This window comes from Zonotrichia leucophrys, chromosome Z, assembly GCF_028769735.1.
Source record: "Zonotrichia leucophrys gambelii isolate GWCS_2022_RI chromosome Z, RI_Zleu_2.0, whole genome shotgun sequence".
In the NCBI taxonomy this organism is placed as follows: domain Eukaryota; kingdom Metazoa; phylum Chordata; class Aves; order Passeriformes; family Passerellidae; genus Zonotrichia; species Zonotrichia leucophrys.
The window spans coordinates 13,802,903-13,829,697 of NC_088200.1; the positions used below are offsets into that span (position 1 = coordinate 13,802,903).

The following is a 26,795-nucleotide window of genomic DNA, read 5'->3' on the forward strand; positions in this document are numbered from 1 at the left end:
CTCCTGTTCCTCGTGACACCTTCCCCCCCCCCCGCCCTTCCTGCAGTACCCTCAGCTCCGCCCCTCTACTCCTGCCAGGGGGCGGCTGCTGACGTGATGTCACCAGGTGACCCCGCCCTCTGTTCCCACGGTATCCCCGCCCCCTGCCAGCCCCTTGACCCCGCCCCTTGTTCCCACGGTTTCCCCGCCCCTTGCCGGCTCCCTGTCCCCGCCCCCTCCCCGGGTTCCCACGGTGGGGACACACCCACTGCCTGTTCCCAAACCTGTAGCTGTGATTCCAATGCTTCTGATTCAAGGGATACAGAGCAGGGGACAGCAGACCCAATGCATGGTGCCATGTTGTCACTGGCCCCTGTTACGTTTCAGCCTGCAGCTCAAGCTGGAGCAGCCCCAACTGCTAATTGGAGTTCTTTTGGACGACAATTGATTAAAGAGATCTGTAAATCTCATAAAGAATATGGTCCACACAGTCCATATTTCCGTGGCCTTTTAAATTCTGAATTAAGTAGGACTATTGTAGTTCCACATGATTTAAAACAACTGTTTTCATGTCTCATGACATCCACGGAATTCAAATTATGGGAATCAGCATTGAAACAACTGCTAAAAGATGCTCTCCCAAGCTTACAGGCTGATCCAAACACAGCAAAAGACAACAATGGTAACCCTATTACTATTGACCACCTCTGTGGTGAGGGTCAATGGTCTTCTCCCTCAGTCCAAGCTGCTGCAATTCCTGCAGAAACACTTGAGAAAGTAAAGGAAGCAGCTGAAAAGGCATTCTTTTCCCTTCAACCTGAGGGGCCTTTTGAGCCCTATAGTAAAATCAAACAACTACCATCAGAGCCTTTTGTGAAATTTGTAGAAAGGCTAACTAGAGCCATTGAAATACAAGTTAAAAAGGAAAATGCAAGGGAAGCAATTTTAGAAGAAATAGCGTTCACAAATGCAAATGAACAGTGTCGAGCAGCAATCCTGAGCCTTCCTATGGAACCTTCCCCTACATTAAAAGATATGCTTCTAGTCTGTAACAGGAAAGTGCCTCTGATGAGTGTTGCTGAAGACTCCAGACCAAGGCTGCTGCCAAGACCACCTCAGCGTGTTGCTGTTGCCAGCCCTGCACCTTCTCTTTCAGCACAGCAGTACCCTGGGCAGCAGCGGAGACCGGCAATGGTTGAGCCCACTAAACCATGCCTGCTTTGTAATAAGCTAGGGCACTGGAGTAACCAGTGCCCCCTGAAAAGGGAATTTGATGAATTTAAAAATGGCAGGGGAGGAGAACTGCAAGCCCTCCCTGGGGGTCAACAACAAAAAAACGAAGAATAAAGCGCCAGCCTGCCAGGCGTGCAGACATAAAAGGAGCAGGCCAAGAGCATAAGGGTAGCAAAATAAATCAAGCGCGCGATAATATTAACATTTGTGTAAGTGAAGCAGGTGCTTCAAAGACCAAGTCCGCTAGTCCACTGTTAAATGTGAAACAAAATAACCTTTGTTATGATTTAAGTGATTCTGTATTAACCGCATCTTCTGTCAATGAGCCTTACAGGTTGCAGCTGACAGAGTCACTCCACCTGAAGGACACTGACTGGCATATTGTCTCTGTAAATCCTGAACAGAAAGGTACTTGGAACCAAATTCGTTGTAAGTACATCATCACTGGGGACAAAAACACACCACAAGAGATCGAAATTGCTCCGGGACTGACAACATCAGATCCTAAGCAATTTGTTCTCAGCCTGCACTGTTTCCACCCACCCCTGTTTCTTCCCAAGGGACAAATTGTTGCTCAAGCTATCCCTGTGCCATCTTTACCTGAAAATGTCGATAAACAAGGGCCCACAGTCGCCCGGGTCCAAGTTATTGGGACAGATAAACCCAAATTGTGGTGCAATGTCAGTGGGAGTGGGGAGTCTAAACGCATTGAGATGCTTGTAGACACAGGTGCAGACTGCACAGTGATTCCAGTACAAGACTGGCCAGCTCACTGGCCTTTACAAAATGTTGCTGGTCACCTTCGAGGTGTAGGAGGTCTGCAATTGGCAAGGCAATCCAAAAGCATTATTCAATTCGAGGGTCCAAACGGACAATTGGCAAATATCCGTCCATTTGTGTTAGATTATTCAGAACCTTTGTTAGGGAGAGATTTAATGGCCCAGTGGGGTGTCACAATTAATATTCCAGACTCTCCACAGCATTTTTGTGCAGCAGTCATTAAACAACAGCGCCCCACCCAAAAACTTAAGTGGAAAACAGACGAACCAGTTGATGTGAAACAGTGGCCACTCAGTAAACAAAAAATAAAGGTGCTTGAGGAACTAGTACAAGAGCAACTAAGAAAGGGCCACATTGTGGAGACCATGTCCCCATGGAACTCTCCAGTGTTTGTCATCCAAAAAGCTGATAAAAAGAGGTGGCGACTTCTCTGTGACCTCCGACAAATTAATAATGTAATTGAAGATATGGGTTCTCCTCAACCTGGTATGCCATCCCCAACAATGCTTCCCCAAGATTGGAAATTAGCTGTTATTGATATTAAAGATTGTTTTTTCCAAATCCCATTGCACCCTGATGATGCACCGCGTTTGGCATTCTCAGTCCCTTCTATCAATTCAGAAGCTCCTATGAAAAGGTACCATTGGACTGTTCTTCCTCAGGGCCTGAAAGTATCTCCAGCTATCTGCCAGTGGTATGTCTCTTCCCTGCTTTCCCCAGTGCGTGCAGCCGCAGAGAAGGCCATCATCTACCATTATATGGATGATATCCTTGTGTGTGCCCCCAATGATGATTTACTAACACATGCGCTTGACCTAACGATCGATGCATTGATTGTTGCAGGGTTCGAGCTCCAGGAACAGAAAATTCAAAAGATGCCACCTTGGAAGTATTTGGGCTTAGAAATTGGAAATAGGACCATTGTTCCTCAAAAACTAGAAATCAATCCAAGGATCAAGACCCTTGCGGATGTCCACAAGTTGTGTGGGTCTTTGAATTGGGTAAGACCATGGCTTGGTCTGACTAATGAAGACCTAGCCCCTCTTTTCAATTTACTGAAAGGGGGAGAGGACCCAGGTGCTCCTAGGTCTATTACCCAGAGGCACGGAAAGCTCTAGAAAAGGTTCAGATTGCAATGTCCACAAGACAGGCCCACCGATGCCGGCCTGATCTGCCATTCAAATTTATCATCCTAGGTAAGTTGCCACACCTCCATGGAATTATTTTCCAGTGGGAGGAAAAACAAACACCTAAGGCAAAGGACACACCAAAAAAGGACCGGGACCAGAGGGACTCTCTCTTGATCATAGAATGGGTTTTCCTCAGTCACAAAAGGTCCAAGAGGCTGACAAAGCCTCAAGAGCTGATAGCAGAACTGATCCGGAAAGCAAGGACCCGGATCAGGGAGTTAGCAGGATGTGATTTTAAGTGCATTCACATTCCAGTTGAGTTAAAATCAGGTCAAAATACTATGAAAATACTCGAACAATTGTTTCAAGAAAATGAAGTGTTGCAGTTTGCTCTGGATTCCTACTCAGGACAATTTTCGGTAGCACGGCCCGCTTGCAAATTGTTTGAACAAGATGTTCAATTTACTTTAAAATTAAGAACTGCTCTAAGTAGGAGACCTTTAAAAAGGGCTCTGACTGTCTTTACAGATGCGTCCGGGAGGTCCCACATCTGGGACTGTTATGACTTGGAAAGATCCTCAAACCCAGCAGTGGGAGACGGACATTGCTGAGGTGGAAGGTTCACCTCAGGTTGCTGAATTGGCTGCAGTTGTTAGGGCTTTTGAAAGGTTCTCAGAACCATTTAATCTGATTACAGACTCTGCATACGTGGCAGGAGTAGTATCCAGAGCAGATCAAGCATTACTGCAAGATGTATCTAACATTGCACTTTTTGAATTGCTTTCCAAACTGGTAAAGTTAGTCACTCACCGAGAGCAACCCTTTTATGTGATGCATGTCAGGTCACACACTGACTTGCCAGGGTTTATTGCTGAAGGCAACAGAAGGGCAGATGCTCTTGCTGCACCTGCAGTGATGGCCACTCTCCCAAATGTTTTTGAACAGGCAAAAATCAGCCACCAGCTTTTCCACCAAAATGCACCTGGCCTGGTTCGCCAGTTTAACATCACTCGAGAACAGGCCAAAGCGATTGTGGCCACGTGCCCAAATTGCCAACAACATGCACTCCCTACAGTGAGTACGGGAGCAAACCCAAGGGGACTGAACAGTTGTGAACTGTGGCAAACAGATGTAACACACATACAGGCTTTTGGACGGCAGAAATATGTTCATGTTAGTGTAGATACCTTTTCTGGAGCGGTCTATGCTTCTGCCCACACAGGAGAATCATCTATTGATGCTATTAAGCACCTCTTACAGGCTTTTTCTTTCATGGGCATCCCCAAGGAGCTGAAAACTGATAATGGGCCTGCTTATAGATCCAAGGAATTCGGGAGCTTCCTGCAGCAATGGGGAGTAGAGCACAAAACTGGCATCCCTACTCCCCTACAGGTCAAGCCATTGTAGAAAGAACTCACCGTGATATTAAAAGGGTCCTGGACCAGCAACAACAGGTTCTGAAGGTAGAACCTCCCCACATCCGGTTATCCAGGGCGCTATTCACAATAAATTTTCTGAATTGTTCTTTTGACAGCCTGAACCCTCCCATCCTACGCCACTTTGGGGGGAACAGTCACAGGTTGATGAAAGAAAAACCTCCAGTTTTAGTAAAGGACTCTGAGACTTGGAAAATGGTGGGACCTTACAAATTGGTTACTTGGGGACGTGGATACGCCTGTGTGTCCACCCCCTCTGGTTTAAGGTGGGTTCCTTCCAAATGGGTAAAGCCCTATGTTCCCAAAGTCTCAGAGAAATCTGCAGAAGCACCCCAGGTTGCTCACGCTGCCTGGAGAAGAAAACGCCGCGCACGTTCTCTGGAGGAAATTCCATTTAAGCCTCCTATCTGGAATAGTTTGTAATATATGTTTGTCTCAAGTTTTTGTACCAGTTTAGATCCCACTGTTCGTGTGTAGCCTCGAGACGTCATGAGACCGAGCCTGCTTCTCGTCCTACTCGTGATCATCCCACCTGCAATCTCCTACATAGTACCGCAGCCCAAACCACGTATGGACTACCTTGACAAAGGCTCTCAGACATCAACAGAGAAACTGACAACGAGCTGAATGGACTTTTCAATGGCTGGGGACTCTCGGGCTGGTTGGGATCTATTCTGAAAACTGTAATTTTAGTGCTGTTTATTTTAGTTGTAGTTATTGTAGTTTTTAGCATTGTTTTTGGAGTAATCAGACGCGTGGTTCTCAAGTTAATCTCAAACTCATCTCCCCCTCCTGAAGTCTACCATTTGGAAGCCCTCAGTGCTCCAGTGGATGACCTGGAAGCCTCAGTGGAATCATTCTGCACCATAAACACAGCCCTCTTCTTTTTAAACAAAACTAGGGGGAGATGTTGTGGTGTGTTGCAATATCCTGTTTTACCTCCTCCCTTCCCCCTCGCCCCTCGCTGAGTGTGCCCTGTCAATCAGGCTAACATACCAGCAAGGCGTCGTGTGATAGGTGTCCCTAGTACCTTGAGACCCTGCCCCTTCACCTGGTTGGTGACTCACCTGTCCCCTCCCCTTCCCCTGTCCTGAGCTTAAAATGTGAATGAGACCATGCGGCATTATTCTGTTACCAGCAGTGGCCCAGTGCAGACGTATCTGTACTCATGGAATAAACATCTGGCTACCTTCTAGCAGAATCCATTCCCTTTCTCTCCACCATCGCCAGAAGCTCTCTCCTGAGGAGAACGGAGTCCTGTCTTGTGCCCCGCTGCACTCTGCCGCCAGCCAAGGTATCTCTGCGGTTAAACACCGCAGCGCTGCCTCTGGCCCAGCAGCGAAGGTCAGAACTGGCCTAGGCACCATCTAACTGGTTATATTGGGATACCTATTCCAATATTCCTGGGGCAGGCAGGAGTTGAGTCATCTCCAGGAAGGCAGGGCTTCATCAGGCCTTACGGTTATTAAATGCTGCAGCTCTGAACATCCCCCCAGTGTTTCCTTTCCACCAGCTGTTATTGCTGAGCAGAGCATTGTAGGGTGTGGAACACCCCTTGGGCCAGCTGGATCAGCTGTCCTCGCTGTGTGGCATCCCAGCTTCTTGGGCACCCTCAGCCTACCTGCTGGTGGGCAGCATGAGACGCAGAAGGTTTTGGATGCTGTGTAAATACTGCTCAGCAGCAGCTAAAACAGTGCTGTGTTACTCACAGTGTTTTGCTCCAAAATGCAAAACATAGCAGCATGTGAGCTACTCTGAAGGGAATTAACTGTCCTCACCAGAATCAGTCCAGGATGGTGTGTTCCTCTTACCAGCCTGGGAATGCATCAGGATTCAAAGAGGCCTGTCATTGTAGGAAACAGAAGCTGCTGTATGGGCATTACAATGTACTATGGGTTCACTGCTACGGAGAGCAGATGGGTGAGGAAAAGTGGAAAGTTCTTTTCCTGTTGGAATAGTACTTCTGCCTGTATAGTCTACCTATAGCTGTATGTACTGGTAACAAGCAGGAGGAGTTGGAAACTGTTGGGAGGGATGACAGTTTGACAAGAAAGTTTCACAGATGTGTATGCTTAGCGGAATGATTTTTAAATGTAGAGTTGGATGAAGGAATAGATAAGGAAGCAAGTTTTGATATAGAAGAAAGTTTACACCCTTACAGATACAATGATCATATTGGCCCACTAAACACTGGGGAGATCTGATGCAGAGTGCAAAGCCTCTTTGAACAGATAGGAGAGATGAGACTTGAAGAAATAATTTTGTGGATGCAGAAAAAGGGATCAGACCTCAGGTCCCATGGTTCAGGCTTAGTTCTCCCAAATAAAGCAGTATTAGTTTTATCCGCTCATTTTAGAATGACTTGCCTGTGCTATTTCCATTAAGGAAATTTAGAATTGTCAGGAACTGCCAGAATCAGAAATGTTTTGAGGCAGATCATGTTTATGTAAGGTTTGGCTGTCTCTGGAATAAAGAAAGCAGGAAAAAATGCCTGGAACAATCAAGCAGAGCAAAAGAGGAACATTTGTATGGTGAATTTGTTCCCTACAGCTCTCGGCCAGCTGAATTCTGGGGTCATCTACTGGGGAGTGCAAAGCTGCTTTTACTTCCACTGCCCGGTGCCATTGTTTGTGTCCCAGCGCTTTGTTTGATGTGAAGAGAAAGAAACCAAATCCCATGCCAACAAGCTGCAACCCAGAATTTAGTGTGAATTACAGAAATAAAGGCCTTGGAAAATAGCTTTGGAAAGGGTCTATATCCTAGACAGTGTGAAAGCCTCAGGCCTAGCTTGGCTGGGCTTAGGGCTGGCTACCCTTGGGAAGGGAATGGAAGGGGATGGAGTTGGGGTGGGTGTCCCAGGGCAGCCCAGAGGCCAGGCTGTTCTTCTGGTAGTTCTGGGGAAGTGGGTCAGGATTTTCCCCCTGGCCTGCCTCAAGGAGGGGTACCTTGGTGCTGGAAATGCTGTGCAGGAGAAGGTAATATTCCTCTCCATCCTGCACATGCCTTTTATCTCCCTGCAGCCTTTCTAGAGTCAAAATGAGTAGAGAAAAGGAAGGCATTTAGCAGGAAATGAGAAAGTTCCCACTCCTTCCACCTGCTTTTGATGCAGAAAACCTTTCCTTTGGGCTGTTTTTGAGCTGAACCCTCTGAGATGTGATGGAGATTCATGCATATTGCCTGGTTTTGCATTGGGAGGAATAGGGAAACCTCCTACGATAGAAAGTAGTTTTTAATTTTCCAATTAAGGGGAAGCAGGCTTTGAAATGGATGCGGCCTAGGCAAGGTGTGAGTTTGTCATCCTCTGACAGCACAAGCCTAAAGCCACCTGTGGCTGGTTCACAGTGACAAATCTCTTCCCCAGCTGTCTCTGCCTGTGCCAGTGTTGCAGGCTGGGGCAGGAGATGCCTTCTGCCTTGTCCCTGTCCCTGCCTTGTCTGATCGCTGCCAAGTGGAATTGTGCCTGACAAAATGCTGTGTCTGGTGCCTCTGGGTCAGGCAATGCTTTCAAGTTGGAAGCCTCATTGACACTGTTGTTGTTCCTTTGGCATCTGTGGGCTGGTAATGATAGGAGAGATGAGACTTGAAAAAATAATTCTGCTGACGGAGAAAAAGGGATCAGGTCCTCCGGTTCCTTAGGGTTAGTTCTGCCAATTCCTGGGTATGGCCCCCTTGGATTGACTTCTTCATTGCTGATCTGCAGCTGGAATGCTTAATGAAGCTAGGGAGAAGTATTACTCAGTATGTAAGGTGACAATTTTTCTGGAATAATTCTGGAGTAGAAATGACTTATGTCATCAATCCTTTCCTGTCTTACTTTTGTTACTGAGTATTCTTCAGGGTGAATTAATCCAGTTTTTAGACAGGTCATCCTCTCATAGTGCTTGGATGCCGCATGATTTTATCCTCTGTGAAGCCATGTAAAAATTAGTTCTCCTAGTTCTAACAGCTCTGGTGAGGAATATTTCAGAATGACCGGCCATCAGCTATTTCCATTAAAGACATTTTGAATTGTCAGTATTAGCCAAGATCAGAACTGTTTTGAGATAGATTGTGTTTATGTTGGGTTTGGGTTTCTCTGCTGGAAAGAAAGCAGAGAATAAACCCCTGGAACAAGTAAGTAGAGTAAAAGTGAAACTTTGGGATGAGCACTTTGTTCCCCACAAATACAGGCTTGCAAAATACTGGGCACATCTAATGCAGAAAGCAAAGCTACTTTTGCATCTAACACATGGTGCCATTGTTTCAGTCCTAGAACTTGTAAAGAGTAATATAAAAAATCCCCAAAACTGCAAAACCCGACCTAGAATTGATTGGGAAATACAGAAACAAAGGCCTTGAAAACTACTTTTGAAAACAGTTACTTCCTTAACAATGTCAGATTCTAGAGAGCACTGTGAATTCCCAACTCTTTGGAAGGAAAGCAATCCTGTACTAGTGGGGAGGCAACCACATGAAGTAGTAGAGCTCTTTTCTCTTGGCTTGCCAGGTCCATATTGTTCCGAGAAATTAAACTGATGCTAAATGCATGAAAAATAAAAATCCAAGCAATCGTTTCAGTAACTAAAATTACACTTGCATTCCTCACCCATTAGAAGGGCTGGTTATAAAGGCATGAGTTCAATTAACTCACTTCTCTTGTATGTGGTTGACATACATACATACATTCTGAATCTACAACAAAAACCCAGAAGAAGAAGGAAAAGAGCTCTCAGTGGAGAGGACCTGGGATGCCTCTGTTCCCAAGGGAACTCACAGACCCCTTGGGCTTGGAAGCTCATATGCCAGACGCCGGCCTTGGGAATGGAGGTCTGCCTCCCAGCCAGCTCAGGGGGCCTTGGCCCAGGAGCCCCAGGAGCAGGGATCAGCCTCACACAGAGGTGAGGAGGGAGCTGGGCTGCTCTCTGGCAGGAGGAAGGATCTTGTGGCAGCCCAGAGAGGCTGTGCACATTGCCAAGGAACAGCTGTGCCCTGCATGTAGCCCCTGCAAGGAGCTGTGCTGCTGCCAGTGCCCCTGGAGCTGTAGGGCTGCTGAGCCTCGGGGCAGGGAGAGGAGCAGGAGGGTGCATGTGCATCTGAGGCATTCCTGGAGAGCACAGGGCTCTGGGCTCCCTGCTGTCCCAGGGCAGCCCAGAGGCCATGCTGTTCCTCTGGTAGTTCTGGGGAAGTGGGGCAGGGTTTTCCCTCTGGCCCGCTTCATGTATCTGCCAGCAGGAGCATGTTTCCCTATGCAGCAGTTTAGAAGTTTCCAAGGAATCTGTCCCATGCAATACAGAGCTTCAGATGCTTTAGGTTTACATCACACAGTTTCTGTTACATTTTGTGTCTCCATTTTGGAAACCTGACGACTGCCATGGTCCCAAGGAGGTTACCCTGGTATCTGGAGTTTCCCTGCCATCTTCCCAGATGCTCTTATCTTCCAAGGTCTTGCCTTCCAACCAGAATTACTCTCTTTCCTCAAAGCCCATATCTTGCTCTCCTTTATTATTAAGCTGGCCATTCTGCAGGGGCAAAAAATCTGGGTTTACAACATTGTTATTATTCTACTTTGCTGCCTGATTTTATCCTCTGCGAAGCTGTTGTATAGAATGATTAGTTCTCAGATTTTTAGCAGCTCTGTTGGAGAGTATTCCAGAATGATCTCCATTGTTCTCTGTCATTAGAGAACCTCTAGTCAGGTTCTAGTCAGTCACTAGAACCTCTAGTCAGGCTGGCCCAAAAGTGGTCCAATCTAAAACAGTTTAGAAGGAAAATCCTTGGGGAAAATGAAATATCTAGTGTCAAGAACACAATTTACATTTGAGTAATACTCCTGCAACCCTAGTCTTTTCTTTGAATGTCCTCTAAAATATTCCAAAAAAGAGAAGAAAATGTTGATCTAAATGCATCCAGGTATTAGCACCCGGGACTTCTTTGAAGAATGGGAAAGAAGATGTTTACTAAAATCACCATGAATAAGGGCAGATAAGAATCTCTGTCAAGAGCAATCTCCATCTCTGCCCTTCTCTATCAGACACAGAGGCTCTCCAACATGCAGGGCTTGAGTCTTTGTCATGCAGCAGGTTTCAGTCATTCCAGAGTAATGTTGTGTCTGCTGCCAGTAGCCCATCCCTTGGGAGAGGGTCCAGGCATTGTACCTTGCTGCTCTCAATCCCAATCTCTGTGTTTTAGGAGAGCTCTACAATCTGGAATATGTTTTTCCTCTTGGCCAGCATGGCATTTTTGGGGGCTTGAAATCTGCCAGAGATTTACAGGAACCTTTGCTTCCATTCGCAGGCATCCCATTGAGCCAGGCCAAGGAGATGGATCATTCCAGCAGCGCTGGTCTTATGAGGTCTAAAGAGCTGAGGGATAGATCTGGAAAGGTAAGGGATAAGGACAGGGACGAGCAGACTTCCTTTCCAGTGGCTGTTTAGTGCTTGGCCCAAAATGTCTCTGAAAATCATAATCTTCCAATCCTTGGGGGATGGGGATTCTCTTGGGAATCTATTTGACAACTCCAGGGCAATTGATTGGCTGTTTCCAGTGGTGGCAAGGTGACTGGCTTGGAGATGGTGCTAAGGTCATGCTAGAAGCATTCTTTGTGTGCAAAGGCTGTTTTAGGGTAGTTCTGAATGGCAGAGCAAGCTACACATCAGTGGACGTGGGCAAAGTGCATCCTTGGAAGCAGAGAAGCAAAGATTCTAATGTTGAGTGTAAGCAAGGCTGCAAAATCAAATGGGAGAGTTTGATTTTCCTGGTTACCTTTGTGGCTGTATCTCATAGCCCTCTTAATTTTTCTGCTCATGAACATCAATGCTTCTGCAATTTGTTTTCACAAGACTCCTCCTTTTGGTCTGCTGGTCTCAGAGACCAAGGCCGTGAGAGCTGAGTCCTTCAGAAGCCAGGAAGTGAGAAACAGCTGCAATTGCTGACCAAGAGTGTTAAGCAACAGCTCATTAGCCCTCCTTGCTGGGTATTGCACATGGTTTTTATTCTCCTGCCATGGCCTGTAGGAACTGAACTGCCTGTTCACTGTCATGTGAGCTCTTCATCTGTCTTGGAGCGTTCCTATGACTTTCATGCTTCAAGCAGGGCTTCCTGACAAATGTTGCAGTGGAAGGCTGTGGTGCTACAGTGTTCCACCTCACTGTGTGCAATTGCCAAGGTAAGGACTGGAGACATTCCTCTGAAACTATTGGAATGTATGTGGAGCTGCATTGAAGTCTATGGCACTCTGTGGACTCTGTGCTCCTGATGAGATTTTGTGTGTGGTTTATGTGTCTCTGCTTGCAGTGTGTGCTGTATTTCCATTGCACCTAGGTTCGTGCTACATTGTGCAAGCTGGCTCCAAAGAATTTAGAGTGGAAGAAAATGAAACTTGGAAAAAGTGATGAAGAGGAGACAAAATAAAACATCCCTGCAGCTTCCTCCTAAGGCAGTTGAGCCTGGGGATGCAGCTGAAGCAAGTAAGTGACGGCTACACTTGTGGTGGTCCTTTTTGACCACTTACTTGCCCTTTGCACAATGTTGCAATCAGACTGGGGGGCTGTTCTGCTTGCATCTGAGTGGAAGCTTGCATTAGGCTTTAATTCTGTTTCCCAAAGAAAAATACAGAGGCATGAAGTGTCTTGCCCATGGCCTCACTGAGTTAGTAACAGAATAGCAGCTTCCCACTTTCACTTCTAAATTATTTCAAAGTAGAAAACTCTATCTTGCAAAGTATACTGGGGCTTCAGACACTCTCCTGGAGAGCAGCCTCCAGGGAAGGTAAGTCCAAAAGAATGCTTTTCAACCAGGCTGCAGCCCGGAAGAAACAAAACTCAATTCCTTCTAATGTAAACATCAGAGATCCTTCTGCTGCCACTCCCTGCTGAGGAGCTGGCGCTGTAGAGCTGTGCTGGAGCCCCAGGCTGGGCTTCTGTTGTAGCCCCAGGAGCAAGCAGCGTTCCCGAGTGAATCCCGGTGGAGGGGCTCTGCCTGCAGGGCTGTGAGCGCTGCCCGAGGGCGGCAGCAGGGCCCGCAGGAGGCAGCACTCAGCCCGAGGGCATCACACAGGGTTATCTGCACTTTCTTTGGGAACTTCCTCTGCCTGCCTGTGGAACAGAACAAAAGCAAAGCAATGCTGACTTTTTCTTGTTTCTTAGGGGAAGCATCACTGTAGTTTGCTTTTAAGCTAGAAGAGAGTAGACTTAGATTAGATATTAGGGAGAATTTTTTTTTTTAATGAAGGGAATGAAAAGCTGGCAGGATTTGCTCAGAGAGCTGTAGTTGGTCTATCCTTGAAGGTGTTCAAGGCCAGTTTACATGGGGCTCTGAGGAACTTGATCTAGATGAAGATGTCCCTGCTCACATGGTTTGGACTAGATGGTGCTTAAAGGTGCTTTCCAACCCAAACTCTCTAGGTTTCTGTGATTCTGTGATCCCTGTCCCATGTTAGTGTGCCATTGTTATACTTGAAGTTCTTTGGGATAACAAAGAGATTTTACCCAACTCCAGCAACTTTTCTGGCCCTTTCCATTGTCACCCTGTCCAGCACTCTCCACTTACAAGCTACTCTTTGGTCCCTACAAACTTTAGCCTACCACCTGTCAATAGCATCTGTCCTAGTGTGCAGAGGAATCTGCCTGGTAGTGCCATGAAGAAATCGGTTGTGAGAAAGCAGGACGCCGTACCCTTACTGCCCAGTACACCCACCCTCCATGGGGATGGCAGCTTCCCATGCAGCTCCTCAGGTAAGCCTGCTCCGTGGCAGCTTTTTCCAGCATGGGTTTGTCCTTGCACAAGAGCACAAACTGCCTCTTGCCTCAGCCAGCATAGCTGGGATCTTGAGTCCATAGCCTGTCCTGAGAATGAACAGCAAATCTACTTTTGAGTTACTTCAAAAGTTGATAGTCCAGAATATTTGAAGTCAATGGAAACAGAGGTGCTGTCAGGTGTAAAGGCTCAGGTATGGCTGTTCCCTGGTTGTTGCTCCCTGGGGATTGAGCCGGGCCCAGCAGGGCTGGGTTGTTCAGGCTTGGCTTGGTGCTGTCACAAGGCAGCTGCAGGTCTTTAATCAGGGAACTGCAGAGTGCCCCTGTCCTCAGGGCTGGGGGATATGAGGGCGCTGAGACAAGAGAGGCCCTGAGGGGTTCCCTCCTGGGCTGGCCAGTCCTGCTGTGGGCACTGTCTGGCAGGGAGTGGGAGCTCTGTGGCCTCAGGAACCTGCCACTGGCTGTGGCACCTGTGGCACTTGGGAGCTGGCGCTGTGGGGGCAATTGTCAGGTTCAGCCTGGAGCTGTGCTCAGCTGGGGGATGCTGGGAGCAAGAAAGGAGCCCCAGGATCCAGCCAGCAGGGAAGTCTCTGAGGCAGTGGCAGTGGGTGCCACACAGAGCCCTGGCTGGGAGACGTGGCTGCAGTGCCCATGGCCGACACTCTCCTTACAGTGACCCCGCAGATGGCCACTGGTGCCAAGCGCCGAGAGGAGCCGCTCCATGGGCATGGGCAGAAGGACAGAGCATTTTCAGACCCACAGCAGTCCTTGCAGGAGGCGCTCTCCATGCTGGGCAGCGATGACTGGTAAGAAAGGCCCCATTCCCTCTGTGTCCCTCTGAGCGTAAAGGTTGGTCAGAAGCATGTCTTGCTCATGCCTTGGAGCTCTGAAAGCCCAGAGGGCCAAAGGGCACTGGTGAAACTCCCACAGAGCAGGGAGAGCATAAAAATTGGAAAGCAGCCTTTTCTTTGCCTTGCTCTGCAGCAGTGCTGCAGCTGCAGCAGGCCCATGCTGTTTCCTGGCTTTACCTGCTGCTCCATGGAGCTGCAAAGGAAATGTTGCGGGAAGAGAGAAAGCTGTGGGATGAGATGATTTGCTGGCTGAAGGCAGAAGCAGGATGGCAGCAGTTTTGGGTGTAGAGATTTGGGTGCCTTGGGCCACTGGCCCAGTGGGGCTGAGTAAGATTCCTCTGTGCTCCCACTGCTGACAACAATGGCAGGGACTCCTGCATGTGAGTCCCAGAAGCAGCTCCAGGGAGCTCCTCTTTTTGAAAAATTGACTGAGTTGTGCTTTCAAGTCCATCAGCCTGCCATTACTCCTGAAGGGCTCATGGCAGAAGAGAAGAAAAAAGAAATAAAATCCTCTAGGGATCTTGCATTTTGGAGTTCCACTCTTCCTTCTCCCTGCTTCATATGGGCCTGAGATGTTTTGTCAATAATCACAATGTGTCCCAAAATTCTACACAGACAGAAGGAGGCCCAGAGGTGATAACCCTACAAGTGTGAGGTGATATTTGTTATCTTTTTTGATGTCTGGGTTAGCATCCACTCACTAGTGGATGCTTTATTCTCACAGAGGTAAGCATGAAAATTCAGCCACGATGCATCTCCTTTGCTTTGCCCTTTCTCTTCTGCTTTCTCTTCCCCATTTGTCTTTGGTGCTCTGTGAGGTGCAGACAGTTGCTGCAGGTGTGGGGGTCCTGATGACAGTCAAGGGTGCCTGTGGGATCAGTTGCCAGCCCTGTGCTGCAGCCCTGATGCCTCATATACCTTCCTGTGGCTGAGGGCTTGCACAAAGCAAGTGCTGAGAGATGGAGTTGTTTGCACCTTTAAATAGCATGTTGCTGTTGTGGGGATGGTTTAAGGTAGGAGTGTTGTGGGAAAAGCCAGAGTTTCAACAGTTCTTCGCAGGGGTGGAATCTTAGTCTTCTGGGACATCCTGCTGCTTTTTGGGGAATATGTGAGGTGGAGTGGAGTGGGTGACACTCAGGCCTAGATTGTAGAGTGGGAACTCAGCTCCAGAGTGACAGTGCAGACTCTCAGTGCTGAACTGCATGCTGGGGCTGACAAAGAAGGAAAATATCCCAGTAACAGCCCCATGGGACTGTGTCTCAGGGACAGGTACAGGTAGGTGACAAGAAACAGCAGCATGGCCCAGCCTCACAGCTTCTAGGAAGCAGTGGCAGAGGGACTTAGTAGCAGAGATTTTCAGAAAGGCCACAGATGAGAACTCTGAAAGCCTCTTGGATTTGTGTGTGCTTTTGACAGCCACAGCATCCTGTGGCAATGTGTTCCATGATTTCATTAAGTCCTCCTTGAAAAACACCTCCCATGGTTTGACTGAGCTGCCAGCCTGGTCATTTCAGAGGGTGCTGCCTAGTTCTTGGGTGGAGAGGAATATCAATCTTTTTGGTACTTGCCTTTCAGGGAACTGAAGAAGAAGGGACTCTTCAACATCACACGCCTGGCTGAGTCCCATGCAGAAGTCCTGCTTTGTCGACTTCGTGAGATTTGCTTGGCAGTTACCAGCGAGGTGAGAACTTTGTTCTGAATTGTTCCCCATACTTCATACACGACTTGTAGAGTAAATATGTGCTTGTTCATTTCCATGTGTGCTCAGGGACTGAATTAATTTGTGGTTTTAGACCTTCTACTTCTAATGTCTGTCAGCTATCTGTAGGACCTGTGTGTACATGCAGCTGTATTTACTGGCAGGTCGGGTATCTGGCACTTATCTTTGAGTGTGGTGCCATTATAATGCAAGGCAGAAACTGAGACACTAATGACATTATATGCCAGAGTCCCAGTCCCTGCCCAAGCTGTAATTCAACACTGCAAATGAGTCTGTAGACCTGAGCCTGTGTTTTATGTTTCCTGTCTGAGTGCTTCAGCTACTGGTGTTGCTTTTTTGAACAGGAGCACCTGACTTTATTTTTATGACTTGTGCCTTTAGGGTTTGAAAGCATCCCTTGCTTTTATTTGCTTCTTTGTTTTTCAAATCAAAGGGCCTAAAATCAAAGCAGTTGACGTTATAGAACGGTTAAGTAGAATACTTTAGAGAAACATATTTTTTTTGCCTGCAGTAAGCAGGTGTGAGGCCAGAAATTGGTGCCAGAGCAAGTGCCTTTCTGTGCTTGGGCTCTTATGCTCTTCCTGTGCTTTTATGTTCCTCTATACACAGCAGGACATGCTGTGATTTCCTGGGAGTTTTGCCTAAGGAAACTGGTTTTCTATTCAAGGTGATTCTTATGTTTCCCCTCATGGCTTCCCCAGGTGACCAACCTCCAGTCCAAGGCGTCCTGCTCTGCAATCGTCACTCTGGGAGAGCTCTTTGGAATCTTGAAGAAGGACATGGACTCCGAGGCTGATGAGGTTGCTGGGGTCCTTCTCCCCATGTTGTGGAACTCCCCAGAGTTTATTCAGAAGGCAGCCTGTCAGAGCCTGGGGATGATAGTAGAGAACGTGACTCCTGCACAAGCAATGACTGCTCTCATGGATAGGGGAGTCAAGTAGGTTCTTCTTCTTTTAGTGCTATCCTTCGCCTTCCAGTGTGCACGTGGGGGAAGGGATCTGAGAGAGAGAATGGAAATGCTTGGAAGGAAGGGTCCTGTATCCTGCATCTTCTGTGAACTCAGGGACTCGATTCTCCAATCAATCTCATTTCTTTCCACTTGCCACCTATTTCTGCCCTTCCGCAGCCTATTAGGTCACAAAATCACAGAACTATAGAATATGGGGAGTTGGAAGGGGCCCATCTGGAACATCCAGTCCAACTCCTGGTCTTGCACAGAACAGCCCAAGGGTCCCACTGTGTGCCTGAGATTGTTGTCCAAATGCTTCTTCAACCCTGTCAGGCTTGGTGCTCCCTGGGGAGCCTGTTCCAGTGCCCAAGCACCCTCTGGTGAAAAACCTTTTCCTGATATCCAAACTAAAGCTCCTCTGAGTCAACTTCCTGCTGCTTCTTGGAGTTCTCCCAGTCTGTCAGAGTCAACTTCCTGCTGCTTCTTGGAGTTCTCCCAGTCTGTCAGTTTCCTAGACGTGAATGGTGGGGAAGTGCAATTGCCTGCAAAGGCTAAGGATAGAGCCTTGTGCTTTTGTGGGAAGAGGGACAATTGCAATTGCAGCTGTGAGCACTGTTGCATATTTCACAGCACTAACCACAGAGGCCCTGGGGAAAACCAGGTATCCTCATGATGCCATTAATCTGAGAAATAAGGAGAGTCCTTGCTGGGGCGCGGAGCACATGGGGGAGAATATGCTGGGTGTGGCACAGCCTGCACTGCAGGCGCAGCTCCTGCCAAAAGGAGCCTTGTGTGACTCTGCTGGCCTTAGAGCTCGACTTTTTGTTCAAAATGAAGCTTCATGTTGGCCTTGAGATGATGAATCACTTCACAGGCACCTTCACAGGTCAAGTGCCATGGGACAGCTGAAGAAAATGCTGCCCTAAGTGTTGGTGCTGGGCCTGATAGTTCTCAAGCGATACTCTCTAGACCAGGACAATCAGGCTAAACTGACTGCCACCCTTTCCTCAGCTTTGGAATAGGGTAAAACACTCAGATGTACCCCTTGCCAAGCTTTACAAAAGAAACAAGCTGCGTTGCTGGATATTCCGCAACTTCACGCCCCAGAGTGTGGTTTCCCTGCATTTGTTTTATCCCAGAGGTCTGCAGATGTGGGGAGAAATGGGTGGAGCCTCATCCTGCTGCAGCTCTGTGTAGTGGGTGCCCTGTGATGGGTCCGTATGAATTTTCCTTAATTTCTAAATAATTCATATGGGATCTATTACTTCAATCTTTCTCCGAGTAAATTTTGAGAAAGAAATGGAGTATCAGCTAGTGCAGGGAGACTGAATTCTTCCCTCTTCCGTGCAGGCAGTCCTTCTGTACAATGTTAACTTAGTATTTATCTGAGGACTGAACCTTCTGCAGGTGTCTGAAGCTGCAGGGAGAGCCCAGGCTCCTTCTCCCAGAAAGGGCAGGGAGCAGGCTGTGGCCAAGGCTGGCGCTGCTGCTGCTCTTTGTCCCTGTGCCCCAGGGTTTGCTCTCTTCTTCCCAGGGGCCGCTATGTCCAGGTGCGGAAGCGTGCGGCCAAACTCCTCCTGTCCCTGATGGGAGAAAATGGGAGTCACCCAGCTCACAGGCAACACCAGGGCTGAGAGGCCGGCACACGTGGCAGGGAAGCTTCCTCAGGACTGTCACGAGGACATAAGGTAATGATCCCCCTTTCACCTCCAAAACCAGGAAAACCATTTTGTGTTTGGCTTTAAAGGTAAAACCACAAAAGAGTGGAAACTCAGGCAAATAATAAGTGACCTCATGGTGTGGCTAAGGGTCATAGAATCATGGAATATGCTGTGCTGGCAGGGACCCATCAGGGTCATCCAGTCCATCTCTTGGCCATGTGCAGAGCACCCCAAGAGTCACTCCATGTGCATGAGAGCATTGTCCAAATGTTTCTCGAGCTCTGTCAGGCTTGATGCTGTGACCGCTGCTCTGGGTTTCCTGGGGAAATGGCTGTACTGGGTAACCTGAGGTTGGCCAGCAAGAAGGACCATTGCCAGCTTCTTGTGACTTGAAGGATCCTTTACTGAGATCAAAAGAGATCAGATTAGCTTGTCTAACATTTTGATTGCACAAGACAAAGCCAAAGTGTTGGCTAATGTTCATCACTGGAAGATCCCAAACATCTATTTCACATTAAGACTTCCCTAGAAATATTTCAGAGGTCTTTAGGCAACATATTCAGTCTTTCCAAACCTCTTCTGCAGATTTCTAGAATGCTGTTATGTGTGGCTCAGTGACCTCCAAATTTCTTCTTGAAGAAATCTTTGGTGACCTAGTGGGAAAAATCACCCCAAACCACCAAAATCCCCTTACTTGGAGGATTAAATTCCCATTAATGGCTGCCAAGAACAGCAGAACAACTAGCTGTCCCTGTGCATACGTATAGTATAGAATAATCAAAAGCAAGGAGGGGGTGTCTTGTCCTGGCTTCCCTGACAGGTAAAGAAAGGTAAATTTCTGTGCAATGGCAGCAGGACACTGCTAATAGTCTGTGACAGCAAAGCAGATTTGTTTGCTTATTCTCTGGGATCCTTTGATCCCACAGAAGCACACTCCCAGTTTCAGAGAGAAATGGTATTTTTCTTTTGCCCCACATTCTCCTTCTCCCTCTTGTTTTGGCTGACAACACTGCGCAGTGTCAAGTGAGGTAAATCTCCCTCTTTGCTGAGTAGGTAGAACCTTCTCATGCAAGCATTGCACCTGATGAGTTTAAGGCATCAGCCTCTTCTGTTAACACTCTTCCTTTGTTCACTTTTCTTTTGTTTCCTTCCTTCCATCCTCCCTCAGGCATTATGGACAGGAGATGGTGAAGATGTTGCTGAGTAATCAAAAATTTAAAATGCTTCTGGAACAATCTCTTTCCATGCATTACCTGGTAGATATCCTGACAAGAATTAAGAAGAAAGTAAGTGCTTGGCAGGAGGAATGTCTCCTTTGTGCAAGTATTGCCACTGCTAATATGAGATCAAACATACCCAATGTGTTTTATCTCATTCCTCTTCTGCTGAATCATTTTGCTCCTGGGAATGAGCTGTTAATCCTCAGCCTGTTCATCTGCAGACCACAGAGGAACTGCCATTATTAGGGGAAATGTGGGGTTTTCAATACTTTGAATATTGGTCACAAAGAGGAAAGGAAAAGAGGAGAAAATCTGGTTTACACTCAGTGTACGGCCCCACCACTCTCTCCCTACTCTGCCCCCAGTAAAGCAATTAAGTGAGAATAGTGCTTCTGAACGTAACTGTCTTTGCAAAAGAGACTGGAAGTAGTAGTGCCAAGAAAATTTCCAAATATACAAAAGATGTCCAAGTCAATCCTAATTGCTACAATTGCTGTCTGTCTTTTTGGAATACTGCCCTGCTGTCAAGCCCTCTGGAGCTGAAAGAAGCTTGGTGAATTCAGCAGCATCCAGTGGAAAATCATTTGTTTGTTTGGAGTGGCATTTTGTTCTTTTTATCTACATTACAGAAGGGAGTGTGCCTTCGTGCAGGAGCAGGGAGAGTGAGCGTTGAACCAAATCAACTTCCAACACAATGGGCCAACCCCCAGAGTCCAATTTTTCCTGCTGCTTTCTTTAAGACCACTTGCCTGTTAGTTTGCATTATTCCCATTTATGCTCAAGACTAATGAATTTGGGATTTTAGACTGATGCTCAGTGTGCTAGCACCCATAACCTGCCTTGGGCTATTGAAAACCAAGAGTTGGCACCAATGAATCTCTGGTCTGTTTATTTCTGTAAATTAAGAAGGGTTTCCCTAAGCCTTGGTACTACATTGATCCTGGTTCTAACTTGTGTTTTAAAGAGGGAATTTCCTATTTTATATTCTAAAGATTCATGGGGTTTCTCTGTGTCTTTGTAGGGGATGGAAAACCAGAAGGCTGAATGCCCATCTGTCAAGGAGCCAGTGAAGGAGAGGAACGATGGCTCAAAGGAGTCCCAGTCCCCATTGCCTTCTAGCAAACGATACAGAGCACTTTTGTCAGATGTAACAAAGCACATGACAAGCTCTACATGCCTCTTCTTCAGGCAAATCTTTCTGCTGTAGATGACAAGTGCCAGAGATTGTTTCCTTTCTCTACAAATGTTCTAGGATAAAAAATGTCTCCTGCATTGTGTTGAACACAACTTCTCTAGAGGGCTTTCCACAAAAATTGGGCAACAAAAAGACACCCATTGGTTGCAGCTCAGATGATCCAGTGCAGTGGCAAGGGCAGTGCTCTGCAGGTTAGGAGAGGGCAGAGTTTCTGCTGCCTGACTTGAGACAAGTAAATTCAAGCAGGGTTTTTTTTTTTATCCAAGTGGAATGATAAATAAAACACCCTTTTTAGAATGGGTGTTTTGATGAGAAGTCCCAGTCTAAAAGCAAGATGGCATTCCCCAAACAAGCGGTTCCCATCCATGTGGTTTTTCTTGGTTTTCCTGAGTGAGCATTGGTGAGAATGTCACTTGCAGATTGTCTCCCATAATAATTGTCATGAGGTCCACGTTGTTCTTCAGAGCTTCATGATTTTCTAGCTCGAAGTCATTAGGAGAGTTTGTCAGGATGTTTGGCTCACAATTAACTGAAGGTATTATGAGCAACAGCTCCTAATTTGGTTTTGTTTTTCAGGGTGAAGTCTGCCCCTGGTGGACACCTCCTCCACTGTGCAAAAGCCCAGATCACATTACCTGCAGCTGTGGAAGGAAGGGAGTCACTCCAGAAGCTTTACCACCTCCTGGAAGTCAAGGGGTTTCAGACACGGATGGAAGGAGTGGCACTCCTCCTAGACCTGTCCAAAACCAGCCCCCAGCTGATCTCCACTAACATTGTCCAAGTATGTAGGATATCTTCATTTTTCCTTTCCTTTTGCTCCTTTCCCAAGCCTGCAGAAGTAAAGTTAATTCAGTGTGTCTTGGCACTACATCCTGGCTGTTTGGGATTGGCTGGTCCCTCTTACCCAGAAAAAAATTTAATTCAGGTCCAGGATTCAGGACAAGTTATTTCAGTCCAGCTGTATTTGTCTGGCAGGTGCCTATTGCTGCCATTCATCAGATGATGGCAGAATTTTCTGCTGATGTAACTGCTGCTGTCTCCTACTGCTAGTTGGGTGAAATGAAGGGAATCCAGCCATTGAAAGCCTATTAATTATTCTCTACACAGAAAATAGGTTTGCATGGGGAAGAGAAGTTTCAGGCTGGGTTGGTTTAAACAAAATGTTTTTAAAGGGGTACTTCTGTAGACTCCATCTTGTGTTGCGCAGGCAAAATTCTGGCTACTCATTTCCACCCTTATCCCTATTCCTCTTGGTAAAGATGGTGCTCACCCTTCTTGGTGGGGGGGGGTATTTTTCTTTGGAAAAGGAGGAAAACAGCTAAGGACAGATCTATCCTTTCTCCTCCCAGTAGCTGCATTTTATCCCTTTCCAGAAAATGGTGCCTGATAATGTGGCAGTCAAGGGACTGAACCTGCTCTAATGAGAGCTGTACAGCACATTACATTTCAGAAGTCCACCTGTTAGAGAAATGGTCTGGATCCTGGAAGAGTTGATCAGAGGCCTGTCCTTCTCTAGACACAGGTTCTGAGACAAACAAAATAAAGCTTAAGTTTCCTGCAGCCACAGTTTTGATAAAATCATAACTGCCCTCAGTACTTGAGGCAATTATATAGAAGAATGGGCATGGTAAATATCTGCTTCCATACTTGTAAAGCAAAGGTAGACTTTTACAGTAATAAATGAAATTGATTTAATGATTTATAGATGGAGAGAAATACAATAGGAACATTTCTGTCCCCAACCAAACCTCTTAAAAATGGGAGAAAATCTTTCCAGCAGCATCAGATTGAGGAACCATTCCAGTGAGTGGCCCACAGGAAAACAGTGAAATTGTGCAAGCAAGGGCTGACCTGACAGAAAGGATCACTTTCATCTTTTATATTGCTGAGTGCTCATTTCTACATGCCCTCTTCAAACAAGGTCATTTTAATCCAACTTTCATGTTGTTTCTTCTCTTCACAGATTTTTGATTATTTTGTCCTGAGAATAAATGACACCCACAAGAGAGTGAAGGAGAAGGCGCTGGACGTGCTGGCAGAAATCACAGGACTCCTGGAAGATGCCCTGAACCCAGTGATGAACTGTTTGGTGGAAGGGATAACAAGGAACCTGAATGCAAAGGATCCCAGGGTTCATGCCACAGCTGTGAAGGCACTGAACAAATCTGTTGCTCATTTAGGTAAGGCTGAGCCCTGACATGGACTCTCCTCAACTGTGTCTCTGTCTGTCCCACACAAGAGAGCGCTGAGTGCCTTGGGAGCTGTTGTTGCCTGTGGAACGCTCCGGCTGACACCCACCAGAAGCTGTGCAGGTGCAGTCCTTATGTACCAGTACCCAACAGGCTGGAATGTGCAGCAGCATTTCCCAACAGTCCCAGGCTCCCTTGGCTCTGTGCTACTTGTCTGAAGAGCAAGTCCTGGACTAGAGCTTTGCTACAGTTCAGAGGCAAAGGGGTTTTGGAGTTTGCTTGGGCCAATCTGACTTCCCAAATGAACAGCTTTGCTGCTGGCATGAAGGGACACAGGCCCATCAGAGCTTCTGCAGAGAAGCCACCTGGAAGGCTCTACATTAGAGCCATTAGCTGCCTATTTCCCACTTTTCTTCTTTGTCTTCTTTTTCCAAAGAGGAACTGATGATTCACCAAGTTAATTTCTTTAGAACCAACAGGTCTCAATCCAGCTGTCAATGACGCCTTGTTCCAGATGTTATTTTGCATCGGGCAAGATGGCAACAGCAAATACCTGCATAGGCAAGGGCTGCTGTAAATTCCTTTGCCACACAGATTTATGTCAGCTCTGAAAATGCCACACTGGGGGAATACGCCTGAAAAATGGAGTGTTGAAGAGGCAGGTCTTCAAGGGGAGTTTCCACTTTCTCCACCTCAGCTGCTCTGTGAACTCACAAACTGCCTGACTCAGTGCCTTTCTGTGTCCCAATATGGGTTTCTTCCTTTTTGCTCTGGGATGCAAAACCTTTTCCATGTTTCCATGTGACTGAACTGTTGAGGTCCCTGATGTGAAATATTTTAACATAGCTCCTGGTACAGCAGACAACTTTGGATTTACAAATGTGAAAGGAGAGCTTTTCTTTTGGAATTTAAAACTCTGCCAAGTAGGCTGGAAGGAAAGACAAAAAGGATTCAAAAAGAAGCAGAAGTTGATTTTATTGTATAAAATGAGGTTGCTCCTGCTCTTTCCCTCCTCCTCACTCTTCTTTCTGCTATGACCTCACACAAGTGAGCAGAAACGTGTGTTTCACTTGTAGATGAAGTGTCACTGATGAAAGAGCTCAGCCACCACTGGAGCAAACTGAGTGGCCAAGCCCTGCTGGATGTCACAGAGTATATCACAGGTATGGCCTCCCCTTCTAAGCCAAGAGGTCTCTGAGGGAGTATTGACAGGGAATGCCTGTGAACAGGCAGCAGACGAGCTCCTCCTAATCAGGAGGTGCTGAGTTTGTCCCTGCTGCCCAATAGCCAAGGCAGGTGGATTTGGCAGGTTTTCCCTGGCTGCTGCAGAGCTGGGCAGCATCTGAGATGGGGGCAGCGCTTGGCCTCAGGGCTGAGCTCTCACTGGGGCATCTCAGAACCCACCTGCAGGAAAGGGAGGGGCTAAAAATAACCCAGCTGGCTCCTCTCTTGGAAGCCTGAGGATGTCTGTGATTCTTAAGGGAAAATGGTGGCAAAAGCTGTTTCAGGGAATCAGTTTGTTTTGTTCTCACAGAATCCTTGTTTTTCTCCTGGAAAGTTTTGAGGCTGAACAGCTGGCAGAGCCTGGGGGTCACAGCTTAGGTCAAAATTCAACACAGGTCATAGAGGCACAGATTTAGCGCAAGGCAGGCTTTGGGGGCACAGGGGCAGAAGCAGAGTGCTGGGGCTCCCTGCCTGTGCTGTCCAAGTGGCACTGGACTGAGCTGTTCAGGGTGTGCAAACAGTGTCTTCCTGTGTCTGCACTGTCCAAAATGCTACAAATGCAGCTGATAATTGATTCTTCAGAGGAGCTTGTCAGCAGTAGCCAAGGAATGGAAAAATTATAATCTCAATAGATAGTAGAGAAGACAACTGATAGCCTTGCATGAACTGGGGCTAAATCCACTGCTAATTATGCCAACATCTTTAAATGCAAGGCATAATACACTTGGTGTCTTCATTGGGAATCTCAAAAGGGCATGTTCAGTGATTAGGATGTCAAAGGCCCTTTAAAGAACATTTGAATGAAGTAGGTCTCCAGCAACAGGGAATTTAGTTTTGCAGTTATTTTGATCTCTTTTTCAAAGAAAGGAATTAAGCATAAATTAGGACTACTTTAGAAAGAAAAGATGTTCTCTCTGAGATTTAGTAGGAACAGACAGCTGTTCCTTCCTCATGTTCAGTAGTCACCAATTTCTTTAATGACATTTAAATTCCAATGAACTCCCAATATAAAATGGGTACCATAACCCTTTTTCTGCTTAGCAGAATTGGTTTGGGGTACTTTCAGGAGATGTTTCAGTGTTGAATTGTTGCATTAAGGTGCTGGTGGATTAACATCATAGAGAAAATGAAGTCTCTTCCACCACATAATAATAAATGGCTACTGCATAACATTTTGCCTGATCAGAAAATAAGAACGGTCTCCAGAGCATATTTCAGCTTTTGGTCTCTCAGCCAAATCTACCATGCAAGAAATCTGTTGCTAGTCAATTTTTGTCTGTGTTTGATATAGTTCAGAAAATGAGCAGAGAGCAGATTTCAAAGACAATGATGTTAGGGAACACTTGTGTTTTGGTTAAATTTCAGTCCCCTGTGTATTATTTTTCTCTCTCTATTGCCCCTATTTCAGTGGACATTATAAGGGAAAATGCTATTAACATTGAGAGGGGAAATGCCATAAAAATGCGGCGATGCTCAAATGCCAGGGCAATGGGGTCTGAGTAATTCTTTATGACACCTTGATGTTTGCCACAGCTCTTTGCTGGAAGTCACAAAAGCATTCTGCTAAAGAGACCAGCTAGTCACTGATGTTTCTCATCCAGCTGTCAAGCAGCAGCCATCTCTGGTGGGCTGGAGTTTTGAAGTGTATTCTAATACTGCCCTTTGCTGTGTGCCGCAGAGCAAATGCCAGATAAGACTTTTGCCTCTTGTCATCAAAGTTACAAAAATGGAATCATCCCTTTTATTAGAAATCTCTCAATTGCCTCTCTAGGGCGCATTTCCAAATCTTCTGTGTGGGTTTAGACAACTTCTTAATGGAAAAAAAAGGAAGTTTGACATTTCAGTCATTGTTCATGCAGAAACAGATTGTGAAATGATTTAGTAAAGGTACACAATCTGCCACAGGCTCTGGTTGGAGAAATTAGTCCTGAGGGGTTGGTGGTTCTGTTTCAGGCATGATCAGCTGCATTGCCCGTTTATGGGTCATGCGGCTCTGAGTGCTGTTTCACTGATCTTGGCCAGAGAGGTTCCCAAGAAGCAAACCCAGAGGTAGATCCTTGTTTGCGTCGAGGCTGGTGGGTAGGGAGCTGTGTGTCTGTCCCGGCAGTGCTTGTGGAATGGGTTTATGCCAGGAGCCCTGAAGTGGTGCAGCGCTACGCCCTGCCCGTGCTCTGGTCCTGCCTGGAGAACAAGGTGCTGCTGGTGCGAAGTGCCAACGTCTGCGCTGTGGTCAAGCTGGCCTGTGCCCTCTGCGAGGTGATGGGCACCCAGCTGATCAAGTGTGCTGACAGCAAGCCTCCACATGTGCAGGAAAACCTCTCCAGCCTTTTGGGCTGGTGAAGGTTTGATGTTCTCCAGAAAGCTGACCAAGTGCTGAGTTGGACACCCCCGGATGTGACATTTTAGCTGTGCTGAAAATGATAAAACACTAAGGAAGGGCGTGCATCTGCCCCCGCTCTACCCATCGCCCTTCCTAGTCATGGCATGGGGGGCCTG

The 26,795-nt window shown here is 46.9% G+C and overlaps 1 protein-coding gene and 1 pseudogene across 1 annotated transcript; both read left to right on the forward strand.

Moving 5' to 3' along the window:
• Positions 1–26,795, forward strand: part of LOC135459738 (E3 ubiquitin-protein ligase BRE1A-like) — a 42,185-nt pseudogene that overhangs the window by 7,732 nt on the left and 7,658 nt on the right.
• LOC135459644 (TOG array regulator of axonemal microtubules protein 2-like) lies at positions 13,942–26,639 on the forward strand. Its single transcript, XM_064735876.1, has 7 exons — positions 13,942–14,096; positions 15,717–15,822; positions 16,563–16,798; positions 18,345–18,360; positions 20,713–20,838; positions 22,850–23,066; positions 26,407–26,639. The coding sequence occupies exons 1-7, from the start codon at positions 13,942–13,944 to the stop codon at positions 26,637–26,639; spliced, it is 1,089 nt and encodes a 362-aa protein (XP_064591946.1).

Bases quoted from the DNA above. Each gene is read 5' to 3' on its own strand.
- LOC135459644 (XM_064735876.1), top strand. From the start codon at position 13,942: ATGGCCGACACTCTCCTTACAGTGACCCCGCAGATGGCCACTGGTGCC. The intron at 20,839-22,849 runs GTAACAAAGCAC...TTCTCTTCACAG, and splicing joins ACAGAGCACTTTTGTCAGAT to ATTTTTGATTATTTTGTCCT. The intron at 23,067-26,406 runs GTAAGGCTGAGC...CTGTCCCGGCAG, and splicing joins CAAATCTGTTGCTCATTTAG to TGCTTGTGGAATGGGTTTAT.